At 33.7% G+C, this 25,025-nt stretch overlaps 1 protein-coding gene across 1 annotated transcript; it reads right to left on the minus strand.

The window, feature by feature from the left end:
• Window positions 1-3,796: 3,796 nt before the first annotated feature.
• On the minus strand, window positions 3,797-5,999 carry LOC120081238. The gene is made up of 3 exons (XM_039035945.1): window positions 5,624-5,999; window positions 4,848-4,921; window positions 3,797-4,162 (listed from the first exon to the last, which is right to left on the minus strand). Exons 1-3 carry the CDS (start codon window positions 5,882-5,884, stop codon window positions 4,084-4,086), a joined length of 414 nt encoding a protein of 137 aa, XP_038891873.1. The 5' UTR covers window positions 5,885-5,999; the 3' UTR covers window positions 3,797-4,083.
• Between the last annotated feature and the right edge of the window lie 19,026 nt (window positions 6,000-25,025).

A 25,025-nucleotide genomic window follows, 5' to 3' on the forward strand; every position in this document is an offset into this window, starting at 1 on the left:
AAGGGAAAGTGATCTCGATTTTCTCTTTTGTGTTTCAGTTTTGTTTGTTCTTATTTAATTAAAAAAAGTACTTCACATTTCAAGAAATTGACTTGAAAGAATTGTGTACATTGTCAAAAATTCCCCATTTTGTTTATGTTCATATATGAGCATTAATTATAGAGCAAGTTCCGACGGCACGAAGAATTCAAAAGAATCGAGTATAAAGTAATCGAATATCGAGTATGACATAGATATGATCGAGTATACACGTGTTTGTAGCCATATCGAGTGACTCTACATCGAGGAACGAGTGACGAGCCATCGGGGGACAAATGACGAGCCATCGAGGATCGAGTAACTTTGTATTGACAGGTGTGCGGGGTGCATCTCAAGGGCGAATTGGTAAAATCACATGCTTATGATGTAAGCAGAAGGTTACTTTCCATTACTTTCTCTACAAGTGGGCATTTTTCATTTGGACCTCCCAAATTAGGCCATCGGTACAAAATTGCATAGATTATGACTTTAGTTTCTATTTAATCCTTAAGTTTTAAAATGTTACACATTTTCCATTTAGTAATCAATTTATTTTTTGTTTGTGTATTTAAAATTTAAGCCTATGAATACTACTCTCACCTCCAAATTTCTTTCTTTATTATCTACTTTTCACAAATAGTTTAAAAAACCAAGCCAAAATTTGAAAACTAAAAAAAATAATTTTCAAAAAGTTGATTTTGTTTTTTGAATTTGGCTAAGAATTCAATCAGTGTATTTAAGAAAGATGAAAATCATCGTAAGATATGTGAATGAAATAGACTTAATTTTCAAAAACAAAAATAAAAAATCAAATGGTTACCAAACGAGACATTAGTTTTAAGTTTTGAGTTTTATTTTAATTTAGTTCTTAAATTTCAAAATGTTACAATTTCATCTTTGAGATTTGAGTATTGTTTTAATTTGGTTCTTGAGTTTCTAACATCAATTTTTCATTAAATATTCACTTTCAATTAGTGATGTCAATTTTTATTAATTAATCAAAAAAATTTTAAAATTGATTTTAAAAATGATAAAAATAACGAACGATTTTTAATTTATCAACTTAAATTAATTCTAAAAATGAAAGGTGAAAATTTAGTGAAAATCGATGTTAAAGGTAAATCTTGAATTTGTTTAAAACAATGTTATTTTAATAAATAATAACCAAAATAGGATTGAAATGAAATTGTTGACAAAAATATGATTGAGAAATTGGAGATCCGTTATACGATTATGTAAATCAAATACTAGGTCCACAATTTTCTTTTACAAAGAAATCGTAGACTTGGTCCATGAGTCTACACGATGAGAAAATTTTTAAATTGTTTTTCCATTATCAATAATGTAAAAGGCCTTTCTTTTTTCTTTTTCTTCAATCTCTTTCTTCTCTTTCTTCCTCATTCATATTTTGGATTATTCTTCCCGATTGGATTCATGAATCATTTGAAATTTTACTTTCTTCTTCATCTCACCATATTTTTGGATTGTTCTTTTTTCAGCTTTTTCATCATCTCACCACTTTAAGATTTCAACTTTACTCTTTTTTCCCCTCTCCAACAAAAACATAAAACAAATTACAAAACTCTTCAAAATTTTCTCCTTTTTTCTTCAATGCCCATGGTTACTTACTGCTCAATGGCCGCAGGTAATTTTACTTTCTTCTTCTTCATCTTTATGATCTATTTTCTTTAATTTTTAACAAATTTTCTTTCTAGGGTTTTGTTTATGATTTATTTTCTTTAATATTTAACAAATTTTCGTGGGGTTTTGGTTGTTTCGGCTATGGCCATCACAAACAAAACAAAAACACATTATATATATATATATATAATTTTTATGATTTTTTTGGGCTTCACTTCCTCTAATCTCCACTTTTCCCAAAATATTCAGTAATAAAACTGATACTTTCTTCCACACGTTTGGCCTGCTCGTTTACGGAAAAGAAGGATAAAGTAAAATTTGCAGTTCTGTTTAAACAGGCAAGGCAAAGCAGGAAAAGGACATCAACTAACTCGTATAGACATCGTCCACGAGTTCTTGACATGACAGCCACTTAGACTGAATTAATAAAAATAGCGATTTTTATCACCTATTTTTGTCCATTTTTTTTGTTCATTTCTAAAATTTATTTCTTCAAACCACTTTATTTTTTAATTTTTTTCAACAACCTTATTTTTGTCATTATTTTCAAAAACTACGTTATTCTTAAATATAAGCAAAACTCAAATATTAAAGATAATTATAATATTTTGAAATCTAAAAACTAAATTAAAATCAAATTCAAAACTTAACAACAGTATAATATTTTGAAACTTAGGAACTAAATAGAAACCACACCCAAATCCTTTTGCTCTATTTTTTATTTTTACAGTATAGATTAAAAATTTACATGTTTCATAATCATTATTATATACAAATTTGAGCTATTTGGTGCAATATGAGTAAAAAGATTCAAACCACGGTTCTCTTGATTACTAATACATTCATATGTCAATAAAGTTATATTCATTGGATAACCATTTTTGTGATTTCATTTAGTGATTTTCTCATAATTTAATTTTCTGGAAGGAGAAAGAATAACAAATTTTTACTATGTTAAAAAAGAAATAAATCAACTCATATTTCTAAATGAGTTCTATGTCCATTTAAATTCTAAACCAATAATCATATAAATCTTGAACTTTTATAATTGAATCAATTAAAATTCTTCGATTTATAACATTTTTCAACGGATTTAATCACTTAAAATCCTATTAAAGTTGTACGTATGGTATAATTATTCTTGAATAAGTAGAAAAATGATAAATTGACGGTGAATGTAAAAATAATGCATCATAAAATGTATGACTAATGTACTATGTCAGTGCATAATATATAAAGCATTTTTGTTCAATTTAATGCTACTTATTTTCTTATGCATTTATAGAAAGAAAATTATAAAGGATGATAAAGTAGATTGTTATATTTGTAACTTGGTTGGAGAAAAATAATTCACAGATTTCGAATCAATTAAACAAACACAAAAAAATGATGAAAACAAACCTATAGTTTTAACAAAATAGAAATTTAAACTGGTTATTATCAGCCTGAGTACAAAGACTTTCTAAGACAATGCAAATATATATATATATTTTTTTGAAAGGTATTGTAATTAAAGTATGGGATGGGAGAATCAAACTTCAAACCTCGAAATCAATAGTACATGCACTATGTCAATTGAGTTATGCTCTTGTTGGCAAGACAATGCAAATGTTTGAACTCTTTCCCTTGCAATTATAACACTATTACCAAAGAAAGGAAGAGAACCGTCATCCTTCCATCTACCCGGTAGAAATTATTGATTTGAAGAAAGTAAAATCTTTGTAATCTATTGAACAAGGGCAGGGCATTTTTTCTTTTGTGTTCCCTTGTAACCATTGAAAACCCTGGCCGAAGGAACCGAACCGGACCGGGACGGTCGTGACTTCCTTTATTGTCTCTCTCCAAATGTGTGAAAGTGCAAAGCAATGAATAATAAATATACTTATATACATTTTGGAGCATGAGTTACATTATCCGGTATTGATTCTTGGGTTCTACCTCTCTTTTCCATTAAGCCACACATGCGCCTGTTAAGGCTAGTCATCATTAACTCTGTCTTTCTAGTCGCTTTCCATGTCTAGCAACTCATCAAGCAATAACTTTGTGTTTTCATTTCAGTGATGAGGGGGAGCAGTCAACAAATCCAAGAATAAGGAAAGTTCATATGGAACGAGTATAGTACTAAGCAAAAGCTGTGGGAAGAAATCTTCTATAATCTATAGAACAATAAGTGGGTTAAGGAGAAAAACATATGCTAGAAGCAATTCAGACCTGGAAGAAACTGAAGTCAGCTGGTTAAGCACAAAGCAAGGACATGGCCATGTTGAAATCTTACAATCTGTCATACAAATAGCAGGAGAGCCAAAACTCAAAGAACCTAATAAAGAAGAATACTCAAAAGGAAACTGTAGCTCCCAGATATGGGGAGGATTCTATGGGACTGAAGACCTTTCTTACAGTCTGTCCTCTTCACTCTCAATAGCCTCATCTGGCTGAGTTATCCTGCTCCCCTGTCCTTCCACTACAACAATAGTAGTGAGGCAGCTTCACTTTACCACAACTCCTGCAATAACAATAACAGAATTAGCACCAAGAAATTTCTTGAAGACTATAGGCATTTTACATTATCACAAATGGGCTGAGGCTGGAATGTTAAAGAATTCTCTAAGCAATTTATGCTATCAGAAATATTCTTATTGTGACATTTCATGATGCTCGTTTCTTACCTAAAGATTAGGCAAATACTACTAAGAGATCCAATGAAGTGAAGAAAATTGAAATTTTGGTTAGCAGAGGCAATTGATATCCTTGTCATTATCACTCTTGACACCAACCGATTCCATTTTTTCTCTCGAAAGACTTTTCTTGAATATCATTTTTCTCTAATGTCTAAAAACTTTGCCTTAATCACTAACTAATAACTAGAGAGATGACCCATTGTTTTGGTTATTAGAGGGCTTAATATTCTGTTATTCGACAGAATTAATTTGAGGCTATTGTATTGTATTGTTTGTTATTTGTGAAGATTAGTTAACCTTCCACTTACTGACAACTAGAATAAATACGAAACACACAATTATAGTCATGATCAGGTAATCATCTTTGTGAAGAAACAGCTTCCGAATGATGATACAGTAACAAGACAAATCATGTTCCATTATCACAACCAGTAAAATCCGGATTAACTTTCCTAGAAGCTAAGATCAATATTAAACACTAATTTGTTAGAGCAGAAGGGAGAATCTTACTTGCACCGAACTATAACTGGAATAGGTTTTAGAGCCTTTGGACCATTTCTTATGCCCCTTTTATATGGAGAAACCTGCAGAACATGAACATAGACTATGAATGGCTCTCATATTTCTCAATAAATCCAAACAAGAACAAGTTTTAGAAGAGGAACTTCGGAAACCTAAAGGAATGATTCAAACATATATATAAACAATGTCATACTCAAATATCGACATTGTCAAGTCATATAAGAAGTTGACATCCAACAGAAAGTCTAAGGACTCTAAAACCATACAACCTTCACAGTGCTTATCGCAATAAAAGAAAAACGGTCACTACTACCAAGTACCATATGATAATGAGCGCATTGATCAAGGAAGCATATAAAGATGAATATCTAAGGTCCATTTGGTAACCATTTCTGAAAAATAAGCCATCCGCTTCCTTCCTCTAAACTTATTTTTGTTTCTAAGATTTGGCTAAGAATTCAATTCTTTTCTAAGAGATAAAAGCTTACTTTTCAAAAACCAAAAACGGACTAAATAATTATCATAGAGTCATAGAATTGAACATTAAAAAAAAAAAAAAAAAAAACGCAACTGCCGATGCTCCCTAAAATCTTTGGATTCTGTAAGTTCATTTCAAATACTTACGGCAACATTTTACATATCCCACTTCTGAAATTTTAAGTTTCTACTCAATCCATAAGAAAACAAACAGTTTAAGTTTCTATTCTAACAATAGGCTTTCACCATGTTTGGTTATTTGAAAATAGGAGGAGGAAATTCAATACCTTCTTCTTAGGAACAGCCATGAGCTCCATGGACCCCGAAAAAGATAAGGTAGGGAAACCAGATCCCATAATACTGCAGTTGTTGATTCTATCTTTATCAGATTCCTGGTTAAACTCCGGAAGAACAAGCGGAGGCGTGGAATCCTTACGGTCCAGGATCCCAGAAATCGGCGAAGAATGGGGTAAAGCATTAGCCATCCCTTTAAGCCCTAACATTGAACCCGTCTGAGCCTCGAGCGCCCTCACAATCCTCAACGCCATAGCCGCGAGCAAGTGCCAGTGCCGATTTCAGTATGCCGGCGGTGGAAATCAGACTGAGAAGACGACGGGGTTTAGGAATTTGCAAATGTCCCAACCACAGCACGGGCCAATGGGTCGGTAATAGGCTCGGATCCCTTTGTTCGGCCCAAGAGCCCAAAGCTCGGCCTCCCGAGAACATTTTCAATATTAATGAAGGATTATTATACATCTAATCCATTTTCAAAACTTATTTCATATATGTCTAAATTTTTTTAATATTTTCATATATAATAGAATTTTCGGACAAAAATACTCTTTGTAGTAGACGGTTGGAGAGAGAAGATACATTGAAAACGTCTTTCCATATTTATGAAGCATCTATGATTCGAGAGAGAAAATGTATTATATAGTATTATTTGAGTATTTGTTTCCAAATTTCAATTGGAGAGAGAAAATGCACTTAATATGATTTTATTTTTCATTTAACACATTTTATGTATCAAGCAACTGGTTTTACTGATGGATTAATGTTATTTTTAAATATACCTTTGAACATTATATTAGATTTTTACAAATGTTTTAATCAATGTATGAAATATATTGATTAATATATTTGATATGTACTCAAATACAAGGTTTCAAGGCAACTTGTTGGCTTTTCTGACGGATTCATAGTTATTTTTAAATATACCTTATAATATTTTATTATATGTTTGTAAATATTCTAACCAATATATAAAATATAAATGTACTTAAATAGATGGTTGTAACATTCGAAAGTTTCGATACTCAGTGTTCAATATAAATCACGATACATATCATAAATTTTATTTATATCAAAGTGTATATCATTAATTCAAAATAGTCAGATATAAACAAAAAAAAAAAAAAAATTTATCATTTTATATAAATCTCAAAGGGACTCAATTTTCTACACAATTCATACACTTGGATACATACATACATATATATATATATATATATATATCTCTTCATCTCTATCGTCGTTCGTTATAGTGTTAAAAAAACAAAAGAGGCTCCCCATCTTCATCTCTACCGTCATTTGACTGTTCGTCGTCCATGCCCACCTATCGTCATTCGACCATCCATCACGTGTCCACCGTCATTCGAGTTGTTCATCGTTTTGCTATTGTCTAGTCGAGTCGCTCACCGTTGTCGTCCAACCGAGTCACACGCTGTTCCGCTCTGAGTTTGTAGTTCATTGNAAAAAAAAAAAAAAAAAACGCAACTGCCGATGCTCCCTAAAATCTTTGGATTCTGTAAGTTCATTTCAAATACTTACGGCAACATTTTACATATCCCACTTCTGAAATTTTAAGTTTCTACTCAATCCATAAGAAAACAAACAGTTTAAGTTTCTATTCTAACAATAGGCTTTCACCATGTTTGGTTATTTGAAAATAGGAGGAGGAAATTCAATACCTTCTTCTTAGGAACAGCCATGAGCTCCATGGACCCCGAAAAAGATAAGGTAGGGAAACCAGATCCCATAATACTGCAGTTGTTGATTCTATCTTTATCAGATTCCTGGTTAAACTCCGGAAGAACAAGCGGAGGCGTGGAATCCTTACGGTCCAGGATCCCAGAAATCGGCGAAGAATGGGGTAAAGCATTAGCCATCCCTTTAAGCCCTAACATTGAACCCGTCTGAGCCTCGAGCGCCCTCACAATCCTCAACGCCATAGCCGCGAGCAAGTGCCAGTGCCGATTTCAGTATGCCGGCGGTGGAAATCAGACTGAGAAGACGACGGGGTTTAGGAATTTGCAAATGTCCCAACCACAGCACGGGCCAATGGGTCGGTAATAGGCTCGGATCCCTTTGTTCGGCCCAAGAGCCCAAAGCTCGGCCTCCCGAGAACATTTTCAATATTAATGAAGGATTATTATACATCTAATCCATTTTCAAAACTTATTTCATATATGTCTAAATTTTTTTAATATTTTCATATATAATAGAATTTTCGGACAAAAATACTCTTTGTAGTAGACGGTTGGAGAGAGAAGATACATTGAAAACGTCTTTCCATATTTATGAAGCATCTATGATTCGAGAGAGAAAATGTATTATATAGTATTATTTGAGTATTTGTTTCCAAATTTCAATTGGAGAGAGAAAATGCACTTAATATGATTTTATTTTTCATTTAACACATTTTATGTATCAAGCAACTGGTTTTACTGATGGATTAATGTTATTTTTAAATATACCTTTGAACATTATATTAGATTTTTACAAATGTTTTAATCAATGTATGAAATATATTGATTAATATATTTGATATGTACTCAAATACAAGGTTTCAAGGCAACTTGTTGGCTTTTCTGACGGATTCATAGTTATTTTTAAATATACCTTATAATATTTTATTATATGTTTGTAAATATTCTAACCAATATATAAAATATAAATGTACTTAAATAGATGGTTGTAACATTCGAAAGTTTCGATACTCAGTGTTCAATATAAATCACGATACATATCATAAATTTTATTTATATCAAAGTGTATATCATTAATTCAAAATAGTCAGATATAAACAAAAAAAAAAAAAAAATTTATCATTTTATATAAATCTCAAAGGGACTCAATTTTCTACACAATTCATACACTTGGATACATACATACATATATATATATATATATATATATCTCTTCATCTCTATCGTCTCGTTATATCGTTCGTCATCAAGTGTGGTCTCCGGTGATCTGTTCGCCAGTTTAGTGTCATGGGCTGCTGTGAAGATGGAGAGAACAAGGGATGGATAGAGAGAATGAGGGAGGGAGGGAAAATGGGGATTTTGAAAAAATAAAATTGTTAAAAGAAAAATGCACGTGAATTAAGGAAACTTTTGAGTTTCCTTGTTGGAAATATGTGTAATTGATTATCAGTTAAGGACAAAAAAGTAATTAGACCCTAATTTTTGTGTAATTAAGAAGTTGTTTGGATATTTTTGAAAATAATAGAAAAGTTGGACAAAAGTGAAATATAAAGCCTTTATTAGAGCCTTGTGTGTTGTTATCCCTATTAATGACAATATTAAGTAATATGTCCTATATTTTAAATATTATAAAATAGGTGTTAGATAGATGCACATACTTGGTGTCCAAAGCTAAGTGTCATTTTTCCGTTACCACATGTGTTGGCCATGCGTTATATAACAACCTATGTTTAGCGTCCAAATGTGTCACATTCTACTTGCCAAAATCCCTATAAATAGAGGTAATTTTTAGATTTTGTGGACACATACACATAGGTGAGAAAATCCACTTAACATTTCCATTTTTCATATTTTTCTATTTACATAATTTCTTATATTTTGTTATTTTATTTTATTTGTTTATTATTATATTATATTTTCTCCATATATGTATTCCTACTTGCTCTATTGTGCTCTTCAATTTTACAACACATTATCAACACAAGCTCTTGTCGTTTCTCCTGCTGAAGATAGGTCGTTTTTTTTCCTCCTAACTATAATTAATAAATTAAATGTTATTTTGCATGTCTAGTATATATTAAATTTAGAATATAAATACAATGTTTTGTGATAGTATTACTATGACAGATCTTACAAAACTAGAAATTTGTAGCCCTTGATATTAATGGCAACAATTATTTGTGATGGGTGCTTTAAGCTAAAATATATCTAGATGCTATGAACTTTAGAGAAATAATTAAAGAAGGGAATACAATTAACATCAAGTTAGGAAAAGACAAAAGCTATGATTTTTTTCGTCATATTTTCATGAGGGATTGAAAATGGAATATCTAACAATAAAACGATCATTCTTCCTAAAGCTCATTATGAATGGATGCATTTGTGGCTATAAGATTTTAAATCAGTAAGTGATTATAACTCCACATTATTTAAAATTAGTTCAAAATTATTTTTTGCAGTGAAAAATCACTGATGTGAATATGTTGGAAAAGACATTTTCTATATTTCATGTCTCGAATACGCTCATGCAGCGACAATATCGAGAGAAAGGTTTTAAGCAATATTATGAGCTAATATTATGTCTTCTCTTGGTTGAACAAAATAACAAGTTATTGATGAAAACTCATTAATCTTGACCAATTGAAACAACACCATTCCTTGAAGTAAATGCTGTAAATTTTAATAATCTTAGTCGAGATTGTGGTCGTGGTTAAGGTCATAGTCATGGTAGAGGAAAAAGTAATTATTCTTTTCGTGGTGGTCATTATAAACATCAAAATTTCAAAAGAACCACACGAAATGATGATCATAAAGGAAAAGCTCCACAAGATAAGAGTTCAAAAAATATTGAACAGAAATGTCGGATTTCAGCCTCGAGGCACCTTGAGTGTCCCCTACAGATTAATTAATCCTAAATAGTCGGATTTTTCTAAGTTAATTAACCCTAGATAAAACACTCAGTGGGAGGAAAATGGGTATATGATACTTCATTTTTCCTCTTCACGTTTCTCCCTAAAAGTTCACACTATGAGATCTATTTTTGGCCTCGAGACACCTTGAGTGTCCCCCTACAGATGGCGTTTGTATAGATCAATATCAAGGTGAATGGAGAAAATGTTTATAGTAAACCGGAGCAGGACGCGTGACAACACATCCCTTGGTCTTCTCATTAGTTTGAAGTAAAGTGTCATGCACGACCTTGTGGCACCTTTAGTGTCCCTCTACGGATGGCATTGATGCATGACGCGTTATTCAAACTCCAGAAGTGAATAGGATTACTTCAGTTTCGTGTCTAGATCAGTTTTTTCCCCTATGGTTGGCTCATTTGAGCGGGACTTTAGAATATAAAATAAGGGGTTACACTTACAAGAAATGTAAAGCAAGTTTAAAATTTATGGACCGAACAATGGTGGTTGAGTTTTAGTAACAAGGAGTTGTTCTGTCTATTGGTTGAGATTGTCTCATTCCAGTGAAGGGGCACCTGATCACCCTACGATGACTTTTGTTCTGCCTCACTGAAACATCATTGCAAAAAAGATGTCACTTAGGGTACATTAGATTATTTTGCTAAAATTGATTGTTTTTTCTAAGTGGTTTAATACAAATAGACTAATATAAATAATTTGTATGGTCTCAGCAAACTTATTCAAAATGACTTCCGCAACACTTAGTTTACTTTCTGTTGACAAATTAATGGGCGAAAATTACACATCTTAGAAAAATACGATCGACACAACCCTAATCATCGATGACCTTCGTTTTGTCCTAACAGAGAACTGTCCTCCCATTCTAGCTCTAAATGCTACAATGTTCGAGAAGCATACGAGTGATGAACATGAGAAAATGAGAAGGTTCGAGCGTATATCTTGGCAATTCTTTCTGAAGTCTTGGCTAAGAAGCATGTGCCCATACTCACGACTCGTGAGAATATGGAGTCCCTGAGGGAAATGTTCAGACAATCGTCCACATAGCTCAGACACGACTCTCTCAAACACATCTTCAATGGTCGTATGCAAGAAGGGGCATCTATTTGAGAACATGTTTTCAATATGATGGTCCACTTCAACATGGTAGGGAGATGAATGGGTCTGTCATCAATGAAACCAGTCAAATTAGCTTCATTTTGGAATTTTTACCTAAAAGTTTCCTACAGTTCCGTAGCAATGCTGTTATGAACAGGATTGGCTACAACCTGACCATCTATGAAGCACAGACACAGATACAGCTACATAATACGGATACGATCAGATACGGCGATTCATCAATTTCTAAAAAACTAAAATACGATACGTCTAAGAATATGCCATTTTTTTAATTTTATTTTTAATATATATATTTCTAAAAAATAAGGATACTGATACGTTGAAGATATATTTTATTTTTCTTTAAAAAAAATTCTAGGATATAAATAAATTTAGCATACAAGTTAATAATAATAGCACAAAATAGAATACAAACATTGAGATACAATACAAAGAAAGCAACATCTAAGATGTTGAAGTATAATAGTTAATAAAATGCAATAGAAAAGTAACTTATATTACAAAGAAGAGGATTAAAGAAGAAGTATGAAAATAAATGATGAACTTCTTCATTGAATTGTTAAAAATATTCAAATGGTTTATATTTTGGTGAACTTTGTGGAGACTCAAATGTGAAGATGGAGATTAGATGATTTTATTCTTGGGTTTAGTCCGTTATTATTTTTTTCTTTTTAGTTTTGGACTCGAGTAGTCAGCTTTTTAAATAGGTTGCCTAGTTTTAGATTGGGAAAGATTAGATGAGTTGCTTGTCTTTTTTCTTTAAAAAAAAGTACGCACAGAAATACATATGTCAAATCACGTATCAGATATGTATTTGGGATGTATCTGAAAGTATCGGTATCCGATACGTGTCTAATACAGATTCTTTGCCTCACATAAAGTATTTGTGTTTCATAGCTGACCATCTTGCTTAACGAGCTACAGACCTTCCAGTCCTTAATGAAAACCAAGGAACAGAAGGATGAAGCAAATGTTGCTTCATCATCTAAGAAGTTCCTCAGAGGTTCGACCTCTAGGACAAAGTTTTTGCCTTCTTCTTCCGCCACCAAAAAGTGGAAGAAGAAGAAAGGTGGAAAGGGGAAAGCTAACCCACCAACTGCTACCCAAAAGGCCAAGAAAGCCAAGGTTGCAAAGGGAATACGTTTCTATTGCAACTATGAGAGATACTGGAAGAGGAACTGTCCCAAATACTTGGCGAAAAAGAAGATGGTCAAGCAAGGTAAATATGATTTGCTTGTTTTGGAAACCTGTTTAGTGGAGAATGATGATTCGGCTTAGATAATTGACTTGATGCAACTAAACATGTTGTTCTTCATTTTAGAGAGTTAGTTCCTATCGGGAATTGGAAGCTGGGGAGATGACGGCACGGATTGGAACTGGGCACATTGTCTCAGCTGTGGCAGTAGGAGGTCTCCAGTTAACTTTACAGAATAAATATATTTTTCTTGAAAATATATATGTAGTTCCTAGTTTGAAGAGGAACTTAATTTATGTAAAGTGTTTATTAGAACAAAGTTATTGTATATATTTTTCTGTAAATAAAATGTTTATTTCAAAAAATGGTGTCAATATTTGTTCTGTTGAACTGGAAAACAATCTTTATTGCTAAGACTATTAACAACTAAAACCCTCCATAACACTGAAATGTTTAAAACTTTAGTAACTCAACATAAAAAACTTAGAATTTCTCCTAAAGAAAATGCCCAACTTTGGCACCTGAGATGAGAACACATCAATCTCAATAGGATTGAGAAGTTGGCGAAGAATGGACTTCTAAGTGAGTTAGGAGAAAATTCTTTACCTGTGTGTGAGTCATGCTTTAAAGGTAAAATGACTAAAAAATATTTTATTGGAAAAGGTCACAGGGCCAAAGAACCATTGGAGCTAGTACATTCAAACTTCTGTGGTTCGATGAATGTAAAAGCAAGAGGAGGGTTTAAATATTTCATCACCTTTACTGATGATTATTCAAGATATGAATATGTTTATTTAATACAAAATAAGTCTGAATCTTTTGAAAAGTTAAAAGAGTTCAAGGCGGAAGTTGAAAATGCATTAAATAGAAAAATTAAGACATTTCGATCTAATCGAGGTGGAGAGTTTTTAGATCTAACATTCTATAACTATTTGATAGAGTAAGGAATTATATTCCAATTCTCAGCACCTGATACACCTCAACAGAATGGTGTATCAGAAATGAGAAATCGAACCCTATTGGACATGGTTCGGTCTATGATTAATTATGCTTCCTAACCTAATTCGTTTTGGGGTTTTGCAGTACAGACTGCAACGTATATTTTGAACTGTGTTCCATCCAAAAGTGTTACAAGAACACTGTTGAAGTTATGAAATGGTTATAAAGCTAGTTTACGTCATTTCAGAATCTGGGGTTGCCCACCATATGTGCTTGAGACAAATCCTAAGAAACTAGAACCTCATTCAAAACTGTGCCTATTTATAGGCCACCCCAAAGGAATGAGAGGTGGTTACTTCTTCGACCCTAAAGAAAATAGAGTGTTTGTGTCGACAAACACTACTTTTCTAGAAAAAGACCACATAAGGGAGCACAAGTCTCGCAGTAAGGTTGTGTTGAATGAACTTTCCAAGGAATTTACTGAACCTTTAACAAGAGTTGTTGAATAACCCAACACATCAACAAGAGTTGTTGAAGTTGGATCATCTAGTAGGCCAAATCCACCTCAAGTGTTAAAAGAGCCTCGATGCAGTGGGAAGGTTGTGAACCCACCTGTCCGTTACATGAGTTTAACAGAAATCCTGGCTATGGTAGCTGATGGAGATGTCGAGGATCCATTATTTTACAAAAAGGAAATGGAGGATATTGTCAAAGATGAATGGATAAAAACTATGGATCTCAATATAGAGTCGATGTACTTCAATTCGGTCTGGGATCTTGTAGATCAACCTGATAAGGTTAAACCTATAGGTTCCAAATGGATCTACAAGAGAAAATAGGGTACTGATGGGAATGTGCAAACCTTCAAGGCTAGACAAGTGGCAAAAGGTTATACCCAAATTGAAGGAGTCGACAATGAGGAGACTTTCTCACCTGTTGCCATGCTGAAGTATTCGGATATTCCTATCCATTGTCTCATATTATGACTATGAGATTTGGCAAATAGACATCAAGACTGCCTTTCTAAATGGAAATCTTGAGAGATCATTTATATAGAGCAGCCCGAGTGATTCATAACCCAAGGTCAAGAGAAAAATATTTACAGACTTAATCGGTTTATTTATGGACTGAAGCAAGCTTCTCGATCTGGGAATATAAAGTTTATAATGCGATCAAATCTTATGGCTTTGATCAGAATGTTGATGAGCCTTGTGTATACAAGAAAATCATCAATAGTTTGGTAGCTTTCCTAGTGTTGTATGTAGATGACATCTTACTCATTGAGAATGATGTAGGTCCACTGACTAAAATTAAGAACTGGCTAGCAACCCAATTCCAAATGAAAAATTTAGGAGAGGCTCAGTTTCACTACAAGAAAAATGAGCTCCCCTAATACCTAAATCGATCGTCGAAAGACACGGTGTTTCCCGACATCGTAAAGCACCGTCGGGAGTTCTTTGGAAACTCCCATTGCCATAAGGGACCTTTATAATACGCATTGGGAGTTCCCTGTCTCTTATACACATCTAGATGTGTATAAGAGACAGCTTCCCACCTGCCCGCCCCCCATTTTCTTTCTCCCCCCGCCGCTACCCTTCACGCCTGCCCCCCATTTTCCTTCTTCCCTACACCGCCCCCCTTCACGCCCGCACCGTCGCTTGCCTTTCCCCTTTCGCACTATCGCCCGCTGCCTTCTCCTTCCCCCTTCGCGCGCTGCCTTCCCCCTTCATTGCTTGCGAATTTGTTGTATATTTTTAAGCTTTCAACAAGGTTCGCGCACATCCATTTCATTTATTTTCTCTTATTTTGTATATTAATTTAAGCCATTGTTTTTAATTTCTAGCATGTTGGTAATATTGATAATTAATGTTGGTAATGTTTAATTTCTAGCATGTCAGTAATGTTAGTAATTAATGTTGATAATGTTTAGTTTCTAGCATGTTGGTAATCTAATGTGAATTATGAATTATGGATTGTGGATGTTATTATGGATTAAGTTTTTTTTTCCTTTTAATTCTTAAAGTTATGGATTACTTAATTTACTATAATAGATGTTACAATTTCTGCAATTTGGTGAATTATTGTGAATTGTGGATTATGGATGTTACAATTTATGCAATTTGGTAGATTATTGTCATTTAGCATCTGTTTTTACATTACAATTTCTGCAATTTGGTGAATTGTGGATGTTATTGTGAATTGTGGAATATGGATGTTACATGTAATTAATATTATGGATGTTATTGTTAATTTACTATGATGTTTGTATCCCTAAACTCTATACCCTTAAAAACACTTTGGTTTTCAAGGGGAAAAAAACGGATCACTTTTACTTATTACTTAATTTTGGACTTAGTTTAGGGGGAAAAAAATCAATAACATTAGGGGCAAAAAAAAGTCAAATCACCTATTAGAAATTATTTAAAATTTTAAATTCTCCGAACAAACTTAGAATTTTTTATTAAATTAATCAAAATTCATGCTTAATAAAGACTTTGTACTTTGTCCTCTAATCCAGGTTATTCTTTTGGATTACAAGTTGTTCAGAAAAGATTTATTTTTAAGGATGAATAAAGAATGGATTAAACTAAGGAATAAATTATCAGTGGAGTATAGAGAAGAAGTATCCCAGTTTTTAGATATGGTGAAGTTTCATGTTAATGATTCTAGATGAATAAGATGTCCATGCAAGAATTGTATGAATTCAATTTGGGAAAAAATAGATATCGTGGAACGACATCTATTAACATATGGAATATATCCCTCATACTATGAATGGGTATATCATGGAGAGCCAGTAAACTTATCTAGAAGTTTTGAAAGTCATACAACTCATTCAATACTGTTAAAGTAGATAGTATAGAGGGTAATGTTGTCGAAGAAAATGAGATGTTAAATCTTATAAACGATTTACAAGTTTCAATTGAAAACGAAGATGCAAATGAAGAAGGGATTGAGAATGAAATATCCTCTAATTGTCAGAAAAGAGATACCACAAACTTATTCGAGGATTTAATGACCGAAGCACGTAATGAATTATACCCTAGTTGTTCGCAATTTTCGTCCTTGAACTTTTTAGTGAAGTTGATGCATATCAAATTTCTCAACGGCTGGAGTAACAAATCGTTTGACATGTTGTTGGAATTGTTAAAAGCAGTGTTTCCAACTGGTACCGCTATACCTACTTCCTTTTATGAAGCCAAGCGAAAATTGCGTGATTTAAGCCTAAGTTATGAGTCTATTCATGTGTGCAAATATGATTGTATATTGTATTGGAAAGAGTTTGCAGATTTACAACAATGCCCCATTTGTGGTGAGTCTCGATACAAAGTTAATGATGGCAAGGGTAAAAAAATACCACATAAGGTATTGCATCATTTTCCATTGATATCGAGATTAAAACGATTGTTTGCATCAAAAGAAGACGCTTCTGACATGAGATGGCATAAAGATAAGTGAGTTGAAATGGAGGATGTTTTGCGACATCCAACTAATGTAGAGGGGTAGAAACATTTTGATCGTGAATTTCCTCATTTCGCTTTAGATCCCCGAAATGTTCATTTGGGATTAGCTTCAGATGGGTTCAATCCGTTTGGAAATATGAGCACTTCTTATAGTATGTGGCATGTGGTGATAATTCCTTATAATTTGCCCCCTTGAAAATAGATGAAGGAAACAAACTTCTTCATGTCTTTGCTCATACCTGGTCTAAAATCTCCTGGAAAGAAAATTAATGTTCACTTGCAGCCGTTGATTGAAGAGTTGAAAGAGTTATGGATAATTGGTATGCGAACTTATGATTCTGTTACTAGTGAGTTTTTTCAACGATATGCTACCTTATTATGAACGGTTAATGACTTTCCTACATATGTTGACCTATCTGGGTGGAGTACAAAATTTTATCAAGCATGTCCAATATGCAAAGAAGATAATTCATCTTTCAGGATAAGAGGGAAAATATCATTTATGGGACATCGACCTTATCTTCCAGAGAGTCATAGTTGGCGTCGAAGTAGGCAACATGATGGAAAAGTTGAACGTAGACCTCCTCCAGTCGTAATGAATGGAGAAGAGATCTTACAACAAATAAATACGTTAAACTTTTCTGTGCTTAGTAAACATCCATCGAAGCAAGATAAAAAAAGAAAACGAATTCTAAACTGGACTAAAAAAAGTATTTTTTTTCCAACTTCCATATTGGTCCAGACTATTGTTATGACATAAATTGGATGTAGTGCATATTGAAAAAAAACATATGCGACAATTTGGTGGGAACATTGTTAAATATTGAAGGAAAGACAAAGGATACAATGAACACTCAATTAGACTTACAAGATTTAAAGATAAGAAAGGACCTACACTTAATATAGGTCGATAATAGATTTGTAACACCACATGCAGCGTACACATTAACTAATGGTGAATAGAATTCATTTTGTAAGTATTTGAAATCAGTGAAATTTCCTGATGAATTCGTGTCTAACATATCACGATGTGTGAATGACAAAGATGGAAAAATATTGGGGTTGAAAATACACGATTGTCATGCGTTGCTTCACAGACTACTCCCTATTGGTATTCGAGCATACCTACCAAAGAACGTATCCACTGCTATTGTTGAATTGTGTACATTCTTTCGCGACTCATGTGCAAAGACAATATGTGTAAGTGATTTATACAGACTACAAGCAGACATCATAGTCATACTTTGTAAGTTGGAGAAAATATTCCCGCATGCCTTCTTCGATGTAATGGTACACCTTGCAGTTCATCTACCTTATGAAACCAAAGTGGTGGGTCTAGTTAGTTACAGTTGGATGTATCCTATTGAAAGAATTTTACGAACATTAAAACAATTTGTACGGAACAAAGCACGTCCCGAGGGGTCTATAGTGGAAGCATAATGAATCATGGAACTTCTGCTCGCGATTATTTAAGTGGGATTGGAAACGAGATTCAATAGAGATGATAACATTCCCGATCATGAGATATTTGATGAATTTGAATTATTTAGGCAGAGGGTATGACCATTAAGGGCGTCAACTTTATGGACGCTATCAGTGAAGGAAAAGCATAGCGCACATTGGTACATTCTCAACAATTTTAAAGAAATAACAGACTATCACAAGTATGTTTCAAACTTTATAAATTTCTAAGTTCTAGGGTAAATCCTTTGATATAACTTTCAAATGATCAATTTTGTAGGCATCACTTAAGGTTAATCCGTCGTGAAGCTCAAAACGCCTCTGACTTATATATAAGACATCAACACAAATTTCTCGATTGATTCAGATCTCAGGTATACATAGTATTGAAAGTTGAGAGATGATTCATTTTTCTTAGTCATTTTTAATGTATAATTAATTATCAGGTTCTACAATGGTGCGAGAGAGAAGATATCTCAGATGATTTCTCTTCACCTGCAATAGGACCTTCGTCTGAGGTGCGCTCTTATAATGGATGCATTGTTAATGGGGTACGGTTTCACACTGTAAAACGTGATAATCGTCGAGCTACACAAAATAGTGGAGTCCTAGTGGCCGGGGAGATTAGTGGGAATAGAAGTGTGGATAACAATTTCCACGGTGTTGTAAACGAAGTATTAGATTTCCAATATGCGAACAGAAGACGTGTTTTTTTTTTTTTTTGTTGAAGTGTAGATGGTTTGACACGGATAACAACAAAAGTAATAAGACATATGTGGATTTAGGATACAAATCGATCAATACATCACACTTTTGGTATGTCGATGAGTCTTTCATCTTTGCTATCCAAGCACAACAAGTCTTTTACATTGATGACATTAAATATGGTAGCAACAAGTCTTTTACATTTTTGTTGAAATGTAGGAAATGTCGGAGACGAATAGGAAGAATAGAGAGAAATTACCGTTCGATCGCATAGGTGGATCAAAGTCATTCTGCAAATTCAGACAAAGTTGCAGGTAAAGAAAGGTCGAGAAATAGGACGTGTTGACCTATTTAGGGAAACACACTTTAAAGGTGGAAAGTTCGTGAACAAGGCAGCTGAAAATGCACATGTAACATTTTTTGTTTTACTTTCGTGTTGTTTTTCATTTCTAACTTCAGTCATTCGTATTTACACACTCAACTAATATGTGTAGAATCAAATGTTAGAATTACAATCCAACCCCACTCTAGAAGGTTCTCAACCACAACAGGGGATGAAATCTATGAGATGGTTTTGGGTAGACGACTCAGATATTCAAAAGGCCTAGGTGGGGGCCCTAAACCTAAGTCAAGAAGGGGTAGCAGCTCATCGAGTTTGTCATCTACTCAAGAAACGAATAGGGGGATGAAGGAATTGAGAGCCAATTTCGAACAGTCTCAGTTGAGGATTAAGGAACTTGAAGATGTTCAGAAACAAATGAAAGAAGATCATGCAAGACAAAAGGAAGAAATGAAAAAAAATGATTGAAGACATGATACGATCACAGAAAGGAGGCCCATCGCATTAGGTATGATTACTACATTATTTAATTGTCTAATATGTTGCTATCCTACAGTTATGGTAGTAAAGTAGTTATGCCTTAAGTAGCTTTATGATAAAGAATTGTTGGCTATTCTGCAATTGTGGTACCCAAACAACTGGACTTTGATGTATTTTTTGTCGTTTTATCGTTTTTGTGTGTTTATGAATGTTTATGAAGTTCTAATGTGTTGTGGGGGGGGGGGGGAGATTGGTTTAGATTGTTTTGAGGAGAAAGTTTGAGATTTATGTGTGTTCGTTCTTGTTTATGAAGTTTGAATATGTTGTGAGGGTGCATAGAGTTCGGTTGTAATCCTGTCTCTTATACACATCTAGATGTGTATAAGAGACAGGGTTTAGATTGTTTTGAGGAGAAAGCTTGAGATTTATGTGTGTTCGTTCTTGTTTATGAAGTTTGAATATGTTGTGTGGGTGCATAGAGTTCGGTTGTAATCGTTTTGGAGTTGAATTTGTAGGATTTTGTGTGTTTTTTTATGTTCGGGAGGTTTCATGTTTGTTGTGGAAGCTGGGTAGAGTTTGATTATTCTCGTTTTGTCGTTGAACTTGGAGTTTTTGTGTATTTATGAATGTTTATGAAGTTCTAATGTGTTGTGGGGGGTGGGTTGAGATTGGTTTAGATTGTTTTGGGGAGAAAGTTTGAGTTTTATGTGTGTTCGTTCTTGTTTATGAAATTTATGAAGTTTGGTTGGATGATTATGAAGTTCTAATGTGTTCTTGTTTATTTATGAAGTTTGGTTGGACGATTATGACATTTGTGGATGTTTTGTTTATGAAGTTCGAACGTGTTGTGGATGTTTAAAGATGATGACATTTGAATATTTTTGTTTTATTATAGGATGCTGTTCGGAGATGAGGTTAGACGATTGTTCAAGATGCTGTGTTCCAGACGTTGTTTTCTTTTTTGTATTTATTAACGTTGTTTTAATTTTATTTCTTTTATGTATTTGTGAAAACAAATATATTTTATTTAGTATTGACTTTGTTTTATTGTAGGATATTGTAATTTTTCATTTATTTGTTATAGTATGGACTTCGTTTTCTTTGTTTTATTTATTATATGAATCTGTTTAAGTTGGTTAATTATGTTTTTACAGGTTATTCAGATCAAATTTAAAAAAATTACAAATTAAAAATTAAAAATATTTAAAAGAAAATATTCAACTAATGAAAGAACTCCCCATACATATTTTACTGCGTCGAGAGTTCTTGTAACTCTCGACAAATAAAACAAACCGTTGGGAGTTCTCGAACTCCCGATGCATGAAACAAATTGTCGGGAGTTCGAGAACTCTTGACGCATAAAACAAGGTGTTGGAAGTTGGTCGAAGTACCATCGACGCATGTATAGGGCGTCGGGAGTTCCTCAAACTCTTGACGCCGTATTTAATACGTCGACAGTTTAAGGAACTCCCGATGCCCAATACACATGTCGGGAGTTCTTTGACAACTCCCGACGCTTTTGTTTCATACGTTGGGAGTTCCTCTCCCAATGGATTTATTCCGACCAAACTCCCGACGATCCATTATTCGCCAAGAGAGGTTCTCTCGACGCATTTTCCACCCTTTCTCGACGAATTGTAACGTCGGGAGAAGTGCGATTTCTTTTAGTGTTTATTCTAAGAATTCAGATCTTTAGAGATCAAAAGAACAAAATGCTAGCTCTGTCTCAAGCATCGTACATTGACAAAATGCTTGTCAAGTATTCAATGCAGAACTCCAAGAGAGGTTTATTACCTTTTAGGCATGGAGTTATATTATCTAAGGAACAGTGTCCTAAGATACCTTAAGAGGTTGAGGAAATGAGATGGATCCCCTATGCATCGGCTGTTGGCAGCCTAATGTATGTGATGCTATGCACTAAACCTGGCATCTGCTATGTTGTGGGGTTAGTAAGTAAATATCAGTCTAATCCAGGATATGATCATTGGACCGCCGTTAAGAATATCCTTAAGTTTCTATGGAGTACGAGGGACTACATGCTCGTGTATGGTTCTAAGGATCTGATCCTTACAGGATACACAGACTCTGATTTCCAATTTGATAAGGATTCTAAAAAATCCACATCAGGATCAATGTTCACTCTTAACGGAGGGGCAGCAGTCTGAAGGAGCACCAAGTAGGGGTGCATTGCTGACTCTACCATGGAGGCTGAGTACGTAGCAACTTATGAAGTTGCTAAGGAAGCTATTTGGCTCAGAAAATTCTTAACAGATTTGGAAGTTGTTCCAGACATGTCTAAGCTCATCACACTTTATTGTGATAATAGTGGTGTCGTGACTAATTCCGAGAGCCTATGAGTCACAAATGTGGGAAGTACATAGAGCAGAAGTATCATCTAATCCGAGAGATTGTGCATCGAGGGGACGTGATTGTCACGCAGATAACTTTGGAGCACAATGTTGCTGATCCATTTACAAAGGACCTCATGGCTAAGGTGTTTGAAGGTCACCTACAGAGTATGGGTCTATGAGACAGGCCACGTTTAGACTAGGGAAAATGGAAGATTTGTATTGGGCGTGTTATGCCCTAGTTTATTGTTTTTGTACTTTGTATTTTAGTTTGACTTATATATTGTACACACCCTAGCTTTAGGTCAAGTGAGAAATTTTTGAGGTTGATGCCCTAAATCTTGTAGGGTCCTATAGTTTGTAATTGTTGTACAAACATCTTATTTATTTAATAAAATATATGATGTTTTATTTCATTTTTAGTTGCATTAACCACAAACCAATAAACTAAGATCCTAGGTTATCTTGTAGCTTAAACATGTATGTCGAGACATAGGGTGGATCATGTTTTAAGTGATAACCTAAATGGTCTGTAATAGATGGATAAGGCTGGATACCTTATCTTGGTGACATTACGAGTATGACTTGCTTTGTTGTAAAGTGCTACAAATGATCTGATCCTGATCATTCATGTGGAGACATGTGAGCAGAGATATTCTATATAAAGAAGTTTGTATAAGACCGGACCACAAAATGTTTAGTCTCATTATTTAACGCCGTTTATAATAGAGACTTACATTTCATCAGGATGACCATAGGTAACATGACCTGAATTCTGAGTGAGTTGTGAACTCCTGCCTAAGAAGGCAATCCTTTGACTTGTATGGGTGAGAGTGACCAGATCGCCGACTCAACAAGCCTACCATTTTGGGGATTTGTCTGATTGGGAAGCTGGGAACACAGTTACATAAGAAGGAATTCACTCCTTCCCTGATGTCGAGGTAAGTAGATAAATTGCTCCCTTAAGAACTAATTCTGGGGCTTGAACAATGTGGCACCACACCCTCTCATGGCGTAAAGGGGTTTAGTCATAGTTGGACTATGATTTATTGTTCATTAGAGGGATCGATGATACTTAAGGAGTTAGATGTAACTACATAGGCAAAACAATAATTTTGGCCCAGCTATACTTACGAAAATTTGTGAAGGGTCATCATATTGTTAACTAGTTATATCCAATGAACACAGAAATATATCTGTAGTGCAAAGAGTGCAGCTATCGGTCTTTACTGGAGTGTCCAACAGCTAACGTATAGTGAATAATTTAATTAAAGAGTTTAATTAATTATTCACGTATCATTGGAGCTTCAAGCTATAAGTCCATGAGGTCCCTTCGGTAGCTCAACGGGAATAAATGAGAATCAGTTTTTGGATTAATTTGATTTGTTCAAATTAATTGAGGGATATAATTAATTAATTCTAAATATGACATAATTACTATAATGTATTTAATACATTATAATATAAAGTTTATTAGAGAGGAAATAAATATTTAAAAGTGATTCAAATATTAATTATATGAATTGAATTCATATAATTAAATTTAACATAAATGAGATTTATATTAAAAGCCATTGGTAGGAGAGTATTGAAACTGTAGGTTATATTATATTTGATACAATATAGAAACTATAAGTTATGTGTTATATTTGATATAACATATAGTTTAATATATGTATTATATGATAAGGTAGTTATCACATAAATTTATATATTAAATGGTTTGTTAAATAAATTATTTATTTAAAATCATTTTTGGGAGGGAGTTGTAACTCCCACCCCTCTCTTTCTCTCCACTACGTGATAGTGGGGTAGACTGTTTTTTTTTTTCTTTATCTGGTGTTTTCTTTGATAGAGAACATAGAAAGTTACAGAGATCTGACATTCCTTTCATCCTTCTTTTCTTCTTTCATCTCTATAATTCCCTCACCAAAGTAGCCAGAGCCCACAAACTTCTGGGTTCTTATCCCTGAGAATACAGAGGAAATTTTATGGTGGTGTTCATCGATTCGAGGGATTCAATTGAAGAATCGTTCTTCAAAGGTATGAGTTATGAACCCTAATTTTAATTTATGTATTGCGATTTAAGCATGCTGTAAATTTCTAAATTAAATTCATAATTTTTCTGTTCATCTGGAAAAATTATGTGTTCTTTGAAATTGGGAAATTAAGACGATCCTATATTCCATTCAAGGACTTTTCAAAGGGTTCATTCAAGAAGATGATTCATTAACTCCATGTAAATCTCGTCTCAAAGGAAAAACGACTAAAAGACCTTTTAGTGGAAAAGTTTATAGAGCTAAAGAACCCTTAGGCTCATATATTTGAATCTCTGTGGTCCAATGTGTTGGGTTTTATGTCCTAAAACTCGTGATTTGTAAACAATAAAACTTATTCTGTTAATCAATATATGTGTTATTGAAGTTTAATTCAATAAGGTTGTTATTGAATATATGAATTTCTCATTTCGTTTTAGAAATAAATCTAATAAACTAAAGATCAATGGCTAACACATGAATACTCGAACTTTATGTGGAGACATAAGAGTGGATCAAGTTCGAGTAGATAGCCAAAATGGTTTATAATATACGGATAAGATTAGGTAACTTATTCTGGGGACACTATCAGATGTGGCCCACTTTATAGATGTTACAAATGTTGTAAAGTGCTATAAACGAAGTGATCCTGAATCGTTCATGTGGAGATATAAGAAGTAGGGGTATCCT

This window comes from Benincasa hispida, chromosome 7, assembly GCF_009727055.1.
Source record: "Benincasa hispida cultivar B227 chromosome 7, ASM972705v1, whole genome shotgun sequence".
Classification (NCBI taxonomy): domain Eukaryota; kingdom Viridiplantae; phylum Streptophyta; class Magnoliopsida; order Cucurbitales; family Cucurbitaceae; genus Benincasa; species Benincasa hispida.